Source organism: Mandrillus leucophaeus, unplaced genomic scaffold (genome assembly GCF_000951045.1).
Source record: "Mandrillus leucophaeus isolate KB7577 unplaced genomic scaffold, Mleu.le_1.0 Scaffold65, whole genome shotgun sequence".
Taxonomy (NCBI): Eukaryota; Metazoa; Chordata; class Mammalia; order Primates; family Cercopithecidae; genus Mandrillus; species Mandrillus leucophaeus.
Window position 1 is genome coordinate 706,475 of NW_012107030.1, and position 10,761 is coordinate 717,235.

Consider the following 10,761-nt stretch of genomic DNA (forward strand, 5'->3'; position numbering starts at 1 on the left):
CCTGGGCGGCCCCAGTGCCACGGCCGAGACGAAGGGGGGCACCCTTGGGAGGGCTGCGGCGCCAGCTTAACGGGGCAGCTTCGCGGTGCCTGTTCTGCAGGAAAGTCCCCACCAGTGCCCAGACCCTCGAAATCGTTGTGGTCTCCCCAGAGTCGGGAGACGGACACCCGTCTGGGGTAGATTGTGTGAGGTGAAGGACGGCGCGCAGTGCCAGGGAATGCCCCAGAGCCGTAGTTAATGGCCGGGGCGGATCGGTGGGTGCTGCAGTGGGAGCGTCCCCGGAGCGAGGACGAGACGCGGTGCAGAAGGAGCTGTGGGTGTGCACACAGGTGCCGGTCTTGTGTGAATCAGACGTCCCTGGACGAATGTACAGGATGAGCCCCTTGCATCTCTGGGTTTAAAAAAAAAAAAGACAAGAAACTGGTGACCGCGGTCGCTACCGGCGAGAGATTGTCCTGATCTGTTTGAAATTTTTACCATTTGCTTATGTGCCGTGTGTTTCCTCCACCCACCCCGACGACAGCAAAGCCAGCCCACAAGTTTATTTGGTTTTTCCATCGTGATTCAGATTTCTTGGGGGGAGATTCGTTGTTGGTAAACAAAACATCGTGTTTATTTCCTCTCTTGCCATGCATTGGCCAATATAGAATGTCCAATCTATTATTTTAGTAGAACAGTCTAGCTTTGTGGAAAACGAGATTTGCATGAAAACACACAGGCATTTTCCATGAAAAAGGTATAAGTGGGGAGTAATTTGGTCGATAACGGTGTGTGCATTTACTCCTTCATTAAAAGTGTTTATTAAGTGCTTCTTGTGGGCAGCGGTCTTGTGTAGACAGTTATGCAATCATTAGAAGTGAGGATTATGAAGACTAAATGGAAAAATGCTTCCAGTTTGGAGTTAAACGGAGGAAATCAACAGGATGCAAATGACTTACGCGACATGATTACAGTTCTGAAAGGAAGAAGGCCCGGAAGCACACCAAATAGTAACAGTGGTAATACGGCCTTAGAGTAATATGGATGTCTACTTTCTTTTTTTCAGAATTTTTGTATTTTGGCTATAATATTTATAAAATCAATAAGTTACATTAAACGTGCCTAAAATTAATGTTTTAATAGGTCATTACTTATTTTTTCCCAGTAATTGTGGTAAGAGGAAATTGGCTAACATAAATGTCTTGTGTTTCACATTTTGTCGAAGAAACCTGCCTGCAGCCTTTCCATCAAGAGAAAATAATAATCAATTTCTAGTATCTCGATTTTAATTTTAATACTGTTTATTATGGGGCATCTACTTACTTGGTGAGTTTTATTTTTTTATTTACAGATGATGAAATTGAGGCTCATTGGGTAACTCCTTAGTGTCAGTGAGTGCCTGCCAGGTTTCCGGATATTTCTGTTGGACTCCAGTGTCATGCTTTTCCCACTATATTCTGCTCTATCAAGCCTGTCTCTATCTTTACATATCTCTGATGTGATTTACTGTTTACAAAAGGGAAAAATCCATTTATTTATTTATGTATTTATTTATTTATTTTGAGACGGAGTTTCACTTTTGTTGCCCAGCCTGGAGTACAGTGGCGTGATCTAGGCTCACCGCGACCGCTGCCTCCCAGGTTAAAGGGATTCTCCTGCCTCAGCCTCCCGAGTAGCTGTGATTACAGGTGTCTGCCACCACGTTCAGCTACTTTTTTTGTATTTTTAGTGGAGACGGGTTTCACCATATTGGCCAGGCTTGGTCTTGATCTCCTGACCTCAGGTGATCCACCCACCTCGGCCTCCCAAAGTGCTGGGATTACAGACATGAGCCACCGTAAGCGGCCCATTTCTTTTTTAACTTTAGTTTTGTTTGTTTGTTTGTTTGTTTTTTAAAGAGACAGGGTTTTGCTCCTTCGCTCAGGCTGGAGTGCAGTGGTGCGTTCATGGCTTACTGCAGCCTCAAATCTCGAATTCCTGGCCTCAAGCCTTCTCCCGCCTCAGCCTCCCAAGTAGCTGGGAGCATAGGCACAGGCCACAAAGCCTGATTAATTATTATCATTATTTATTTTTTGTGGAAAAGGAGACTTGCTGTGTTGCCCAGGCTGGTCTTGAACTCCTGACCTCAAGTGATCTTCCACATTGGCCATCCAAAGTGTTGGGATTATAGGCTTGAGCCACCATCTCATTAAGCCTTAACTTTAGTTCTGATATGCCTTTAAATGTTTCCTCATAGACTTCGTTTTTTTCCGTGGTTGTGTAATTATTCCATCATGTCGACAACATCATAGCCCCTGTAATCATCTTCCTGTTCCTTGGCATTTGAGCTACTTTTAGTTCTTACACTTAGAAGGAATATTGTTACATGCTTTTCTCCAATTTTTAATGTTCAAGACTGTACCGTAAATATATACCTATATATAAATCAGGAGAACTAATAAGTACAAAACATTCTGTTAAGTTTTCTGAAGAGACCAGTATGTTAAATCATTGGGGATATTATTAAACTTTGAAGGTCTGATGCAGTCGAATTGCAGTGAGGACCTAAATTTATGATGTCATAGAGACTATTGACTAATTCTCAAATAAATATAATGACTTTGATGTGTTTTATTGAATTAAAGTATATAGAATGTCATTTTTTATTTGTGCTGTATGTATGCCAAACTAACAGATGTGAAGTATGTACAAACTTTTCATTTATCCAATATGACAATTTGAGTGTTTTGGAATTTTAACCTAAACACTCTTTTTCTTTTTTTTTTTTGAGACGGAATCTTACTCCGTCGCCAGGGCTGGAGTGCAGTGGCGTGATCTCGGCTCACTGCAATCTCCACCTCCCAGGTTCATGTGATTCTCCTGCCTCAGCCTCCTGAGTAGCTGGGATTACAGGCACCTGCCACTATACCCAGCTAAATTTTTTTATTTTTAGTAGAGACAGGGTTTCACCATGTTGGCCAGGCTGGTCTCGAACTCCTGACCTCGTGATTTGCCTGCCTCGGCCTCCCAAAGTGCTGGGATTACAGGTATGAGCCACCATGCCCAGCCAAACACTCCTATTTTAAAAAATCACACTTTGAATTTAAAAAAGAAAAATGTTACCGTGCCGTAATTAACACACTACTTATTTTTTCAGGCATGTGGGCACATTCCATGACAGTACAGGATTATCAGGATCTCATAGACCGAGGATGGCGAAGGTAAAGCTTCCAGATACAAAGAGACTTCCTATGGTTACTCAGGTTCTGGAAAAATACAGCATGCCTTTAAAATGCTTTCCTGTTGTTGGAAAGAGATTTAAGAAAATTTTTATTATATACTTTGTGTAGTGATTTTTTTCTCTTTTAAAAAACTTTATTAGAAAAATGTCAAATATCTATAAAAGCAGAGAGTGCATTAGAATGCACCTCAGGTACCTATCACTAAGCTTCAGCAGTTATTAACATTCTGCCAATAATGTTTGATTCTCCTGCTCATCCTTTTAATAATTTAACAGCAAATTGCATCAGTAGGTTATTATGACATTTTTACTATCAATAGATCGGCAATAAGTATGTATCTCTAAGAGAGGTCTTTTTTTCTTTTTAACTTATCCACAATGCTATATCTCACCTTACAAAATTAATAAAAATTCTTCAATGTTACCTGTTACCTACTTTTTATTAGATTTTCTAGATTGTCTCAAAAATGTCTTCTTTAACAGTTAGTTTATTTGAATAAGGATTTCCTTAAAGTCCGCACATGGCCTGTTTTGAGTAGTTATTTTTATGTGGATGATTTTTAAGTAACTCTCAGGTAAAGTTCCTTGTGTAAACATAAGTAATAGTAAATACAATATGCTAATACTCGCCAAAGACGTGGGATTGGGAGCACCAGCTGAAACATCACAACTTTCCTTAAACTTAATAATGAGATTCAAAAGGTAGACTTAGGTCAGATTTTAAAGGGCTTTGTATGCCATATAAGGAACTTTTTTTTCTTTTTTAGAGACGAGGTCTCACTCTGTTGCCCAGGCTAGAGTACAGTGGCATCATCATAGCTCACTGTAACCCCGAATTCCCACACTCAAGTGATCCTCTTACCTCAGCCTCTGCACTTTCTAGGACTACTGGTGTGCATCACAACACCTGGCTAATTTTTCAGTTTTTTGTAAGATCTTGCTTTGTTGCCCATGCTGGTCTCGACCACCTGGTTGCAAGTGTTCTTCCAGCTTAGCTTTTCAAAGTGTTGGGATTATAGGTATGAACGTATAATGCCTGGCCAGAACTTTTAAAAGGTAGAAGGCAGTCATAGAAGGATTTTATGGTAAGAGAAATGTGATGGAATTTGTCTTAGAAAAGATTGTTCAAATGGCTGAGAAGTATTTCAGGGGGTGGTCATAGAGGCAGGAAGATGAGTTCAGAGGTTATTGCGCTATCTAGATGTGCGATGATGAGGACTGTCACCTTAGTGGCAATGGTGATAGAGAAGAGGGGACAATTAAAGATAGGGTTTAAAGTGGGGGAAAGCTTGCTGGCAGGATATAGAGGTGAATTCCAGGGAGGAGTCTAAAATGACTCCCAGCTTTCTGACTTGAGAACAGAATGAACAGTTCCGTTACTACCATAGACCTGGAATGCATGGGAAGAACCGGCTTGGTTTTGGGTACTCTGTGCTGGTGCATGTGGAATACCCAAATGTGGTTGTTACAGGCAGCACATATATGAGTCCCACAGCATCGTGGGCATTTCTCTCATTCCCCTCGTGGTATTGAGGATTGGTGGCAGGTAAAGGCAGAGCAGGAGTGGCAGATGCTGGTGAGAGGGTGACTGAGATGATTGACCTTGGGGGACTCAAGTAAAGCTTTAGGAAATAAAAGGCAGAGTTCTAAAGTTTGGTACATGCACTTTGAAGATTATTTGGCTTATGAATAGTACTTAAACCTACATACATTTCTACAATATTGATTAGATTTTTTACACTTAATTTAATGCTTCTGTGCTACGCTGTTTTGGTACAAGTGAAAAATATATGACATTAACAAACTATTTTTATAATTTTAGAAGTGGAAAATATGTGTACAAACCTGTCATGAATCAAACATGTTGTCCTCAGTACACAATAAGGTAAGAATTTTAATTAGCCAAAAGAGGATTTATAATGTGAAGATTGTGTATAATTTTTTAGTATTCTCTTGTGCTTTTTTAATGTTTATTTCCGCTCTAGGTAGATGTCCTTTAAAAGGAAGAGTAAATGAGTTATGTCTTCTCTTCATACTGATGCTGTATTTATGTGCTCATCAGTAGTTTTTAGTAATATTCTTTGGTTCAGATATAAATATGATGTGAAAAAAATACCCTCTTAATTTAGCAGTCTTGTCAATGAATGCCAGGAAATACTGGGAAAATGTTGGTAAATATTCACATTTCTTTTGGATGTTAAATATTATAGGACTTAGCTTAGGATTTTCTACATTCTGGTATATTGCTTGACACAGTGCTTGTGTTCAAGCAATACTACAGGCTCCTATGAATTACTTGGTAGGCTCATGTTCCCATGTTGTGGGATTCGGGAGGACGAGAGAGACCTGGGGTTAAAACAGGAGAATCTTTATTGAGTACACTCAGGCCCATCTGACTCAATGTCCAAAAGACTGGGCCCGGAACAAAGACTTTTATACACACTTCACAAAAGGGGGTGGGCTAGCTTGAAGCAAGCTTACAGTGGCGTGAAAGCAGGGATACAGAGGCAGGACAAACTCAGGATTACACATGACCATTGCCAAGCAACCCAGATGTCCGTGATCTAGGTTTGCCTGGCCTTATCCCATAATCTTCACTATGGTGCCCAGGCAGCTGTAGTTCAGGCCTACTCAGGCTTCTCATGACATTTGTTGTACTTCTCAGATAAAATAGAATACTTGAAGTCACTGGTTACAGAGAACAGGAATTTATAAACTCATTCCATAAAACAAAGGAAAATTTGTTTTTTCTTCTCCCTGTGTCGAGTGCTGGGAGAATCTCCAGAGCACATTAGATAATATTATCAAGGCTTTTCCTGGATCTGGGCTGTGCCTGTTGCTGCCTCTGGGACAAGTCAACCTAATACAGGAAAGCTTATTTATCTTTCTTTTTACTTTTATTTTTCTTTAATTTCCCGCCTCACTCACTTATAAGTGGGAGCTAAATCTTGGGTGCTTGGACATAAAGATGGCAAAAGTAGAAGCCGGAGACTGCTAGAGGAGGAGGGAGGGCGCGAGCTAAAGATTGAAAAACCAACTTGGGTATGACGATCAGTACCTGGGTGGTGGGATCATCCATATTGCAAACCTCAGCATCATGCAATATATCCAGGTCACCAGCCTGTACCTATACCCCCTGAATCTAAAGTAAAAGTTGAAAAAAAATTAATTGGAAGGGAGAGGGCTTAAATTTAATCTGCCACCTGCACTTAGAGTTCAGTTTTTTTTTTTTTTTTTTTTTTTTGAGACGGAGTCTCGTACTGCCGCCTGGGCTAGAGTGCGATGGCGTCATCTCGGCCCACTGCAACCTCCGCCTCATGGGTTCAAGCCACTCTCCTGCCTCAACCTCCCGAGTAGCTGGGATTACAGGTGCCTGCCACCACGCCCGGCTAATTTTTTGTATTTTTAGTAGAGATGGAGTTTCACTATGTTGGCCAGGCTGGTCTTGAACTACTGACCTCATGATCCACCCGCCTCAGCCTCCCAAAGTGCTGGTATTACAGGCGTGAGCCACTGCGCCCAGCCCGGAGTCCAGTTAATTGGAAGGGAGAGGGCTTAAATTTAATCTGCCACCTGCACTTAGAGTTCAGTTTAAGTTTCTTAAATGGGAAACTTAAACCAAAGTCTGTTTTCCTACAGAGTCTTTGTTGGATTTTTTCATAATCTTTTGGATTTTCCATGTATCTTCTCACCTCACCCAAACACAGAAGAATCTTCTCTCTTACTCTGTTTATAAGGTCATCATCACCTTTTTCTTCTTTTTTCTTTTCTTTTTTGAGACAGGGTCTTGCTCAGGCTGGAATGCAGTAGCACAACAGTGGCTCACTGCAGCCTGCCTGCCAGGCTCAAGTGATCCTCCCACCTCAGCCTCCCAAGTAGCTAGGACTGTACATACCACCAGGCCTGGCAAATCAAATGTTTTTTTTCTTTTTTTTAGTAGAGAAGGGGTCTTGCCGTGTTTCCTAGGCTGATCTCACCATGTTTCCTAGGCAGATCTCGCCATGTTTCCTAGGCTGATCTCCAACTCCGAGGCTCAAAGGAGCCTTCTGCCTCAGCCTTGCAAAGTGCTGGGATTATAGGTGTGAGCTACTGCACCTGAACCTTTTTTTTGATAGAAAATGTGAAAAGTGCATTAACATTTTGAGGTATGTATTTGCCTCCAATTTCAATGTGTATATATACTCATAAAATTAAAAGACAGTTTTACTTTAAGAAATGAAAAATTAAAAATCAAATAGTTTTTTATCCATTACTTTTTTGTTTGGTCCTCAAAGCTATCTCCCTTGGTTGCTCTTAACTTATTTTTGGGTTGCAAACCATTCTGAGAATTTGATGAGAGCCAGCCTCCTGCCCAAAGGCATGTAGACAAAAATATGTAATATTTTGCATATCCTCCCCACCGAGACTGAGTCTTGCTGTGCCGCCCAGGCTGGAGTGCAGTGGTGTGATCTTAGCTCACTGCGGTGTCCACCTCCTGAGTTCTAGCAATGCTCCTGCCTTAGCCACCCGAGTAGCTGGGACTACAGGTACTCGCCACTAGGCCTGGTTAGTTTTTGTATTTTTAGTAGAGACGGGGTTTCACCATGTTGGCCAGGCTAGTCTCGAACTCGTGATCTACCCACCTCAAAGTGCTGGGATTACAGGCGTGAGCCACTATGCCCAGCACATTTTGCCTGTTAATTTTAGGATGATCGCAGACTCCCAAAGGTTCACTGATCCTTGATTAGGAGCCTTCTCTCTCTTTTTTTTTTTTTTTTTGAGATAGAATCTTGCTCTGTTGCCCAGGCTGGAGTGCAGTGGCTGGCGCTATCTCAGCTCGCTGCAACTTCTGCCTCCCAGGTTCAAGTGATTCTCCTGCCTCAGCCTTCAGACTAGCTGGGATTACAGGCGTGCACCACCACACCCGGCTAATTTTTTTGTTATTTTTAGTAGAGACGGGTTTCGCCATGTTGGCTAAGCTGGTCTCAAACTCCTGACCTCAGGTGATCTGCCTGCCTCAGCCCCCCGAAGTGCTGGTGTGTCCAGAGTTGGATCCTTCTGTTGGGTTCTTGGTCTGGCTGACTTCAAGAATGAAGCCACAGACCTTCGCAGTGAGTGTTACAACTCTTAAAGGTGGCGCAGACTCAAAGAGTGAGCAGCAGTGAGATTTTATTGTGAAGCGCGAAAGAACAAAGCTTCCACAGCGTGGAAGGGGACCCGAATGGGTTGCTGCTGCTGGTTGGGGTGGCCAGCTTTTATTTCCTTATTTGTCCCTGCCCATGTCCTGCTGATTGGTCCGTTTTACAGAGTGCTGATTGGTCCATTTTTCAAACCTCTAGCTAGGCCCAGAGCGCTGATTGGTGCGTTTTACAAAATCCTCTAGCTAGCTACAGAGTGTCGATTGGTGCATTTTACAATCCTAGCTACAGCGGGCTGATTGGTGCATTTTACAATCCTCTTGTGAGACAGAAAAGTTCTTCAAGTCCCCACCCGACCCAGAAGTCCAGCTGGCTTCACATCTCGCTGGGATTACAGGCATGAGCCACCACACTCGGCCAGTAGCCTTCTTTTTTTACCTAACTGGCTGTTGGATTGGCAGAGGATGAGAAAAATGGGGTCTAGTTTGCTGACACCATGTCATTACACAAAGAATAGAATGACAGAGTATCTTGTGCTGTCCTCTTTCAGCTTTCGTGGTTATAAAGAGAAGATATTATCTAAGGCAGAAGTCATTTGTCTTCAATTAGCAATTTATTGGATTATGGACAGGATTCTATTCATAAGTTTGAAGTTGATTGGCTTAATCTATGATCAGAAAAGGGTGATTTGGAATGGTTAGAGAAAAAAGAATCTAAATTGTGTTTGGTGCCTGTTACATGGAAAGCACTATTCTAAGTATATTGCCTTTATAAAAGGGGATTCAATTAGCATTGCGAAACAAGTAGTTATGTGATTTTTGCAATTTACCTGGCATCAAATGTTTCCTGAATTGCTTCTCTTTGTAATTTCATTATACATCATCGTCTTTTTGTTTTTTGTTTTTTGAGACAGAATCTTCCTTAGTCGCCCAGGCTGGAGTGCAGTGGCATGATCTCTGCTCACTGCAACCTCTGCCTCCCAGGTTCAAGTGATTCTTCTGCCTAAGCCTCCCGAGTAGCTGGGACTACAGGCGCATGTCACCACGCCCGGCTAATTTTTGTATTTTTAGTGGAGACAGGGTTTCACCATATTGGCCAGGCTGGTCTGGAACTCCTGACCTCAGGATCCGCCTGCCTCAGCCTCCCAAAGTGCTGGGCTTACAGGCGTGAGCCACCAGGCCCAGCCACATCATCTTATGGAGTCATTTTCCATATTTAGTCTTCTGGTTATTTTTACCTTGTATATAACAGTAGTTACAGTGAGAGCTTAGATAAAGGAGAGGGGCTTATAGCTAACAGCTTAGCTTCTTGTTAGTCAGAAGTTAGAGACTCTCTAGTATGTATGTATAAATGAGGATGAACTTTTCTGGCTATGATTTTTTTTTTTAAGTTTTTTATTTTTATCAGAATTACACATGCTCATAAAGTGTCAAGTTGCAATAAAGCTTGTTTTAGAAAAAGCAGTCCCCCAGACCCCCCTTTCCCATTTCCTTTTCCCCCTTGACAGTCATCTTGAAACATTTTAACTAATTCTTTTGGTTTTTCATCTCCCTGTCTTTAAGCAACATGCTTGTATAATTGTAACACTTGCTTTTTTTTGTTTTTCTGTTTGTTTTCTCCATTATTTCCAGGCTTCTCTCTGTGGAAGATAAGGATTTAGTTTTCTCTTATTCCTGTTTCCCTGCCACATTCAAGCTCCTTTTTGTCCCCATCCCCAGCTTTCCATTTAGAAGTCGTGTAATTTTGGGCAGATGTATTCACATCCATTGTAACTGTAAATATACTTCACAACTGAGTCATGGCGGGTACTATGATTACTTTTCCTGCACAAGTTTTTGTTCTCCTTGGAGTTACTAATTATCTTTTTTGTTTGCACAGTCTATATAACTAGGACCAGATTATCTTGAAAATAAACCCCAGTTATGTAAGTTTCTTCTTAGTATGTTTAAACGCACCAAGTGCTATGATCGCTTTTATCTACTTGAGAAAAGTCCCTTGTGGAGCCTTCTGACTTGCTTGATCTGAACAGGGTACCCCTACACCTGAAGCATCACAGTCAGCCTGGGCTTTTTTTTTTTTTTTTTTGAGACCGAGTTTTGCTCTTGTCGTCTAGGCTGGAGTGTACTGGCGCAATCTCAGTTCACTGCAACCTCCGCCTCCTGGGCTCAAGTGATTCTCCTGCCGCAGCCTCCTGAGTAGCTGGAATTACAGGCGCCCACCACTATGCCTGGCTAATTTTTGTATTTTTAGTAGAGATGGGGTTTCATCATGTTGACCAGGCTGGTCTCGAACTCCTGACCTGATGTGATCCACCCACCTCGGCCTCCCAAAGTGCAGGGATTATAGGCGTGAGCCACCATGCACGGCCTGGGCTATTCTATTTACTGTCATCTTGGGGATTTTTTTTTTTTTTTTTTTTGAGATGGAGTCTCGCTCTGTGGCCCA

At 42.0% G+C, this 10,761-nt stretch overlaps 1 protein-coding gene across 2 annotated transcripts in view; it reads left to right on the forward strand.

Moving 5' to 3' along the window:
- The first annotated feature begins 629 nt into the window (after positions 1 to 629).
- The window catches only part of ATE1 (arginyltransferase 1), a 195,521-nt gene continuing 185,389 nt past the window's right edge, over positions 630 to 10,761 (forward strand). The window contains exons 1-3 of one of the 2 annotated variants that reach the window (XM_012001067.1): positions 630 to 736; positions 3,116 to 3,179; positions 5,022 to 5,084. In XM_012001067.1, coding sequence (XP_011856457.1) covers positions 3,118 to 3,179; positions 5,022 to 5,084 — 125 coding nt within the window. In that variant the 5' untranslated portion in view covers positions 630 to 736; positions 3,116 to 3,117. Of the gene's footprint in view, positions 737 to 3,115; positions 3,180 to 5,021; positions 5,085 to 10,761 lie in introns of those variants that run through there. The other variant, XM_012001068.1, reaches the window with a different exon arrangement.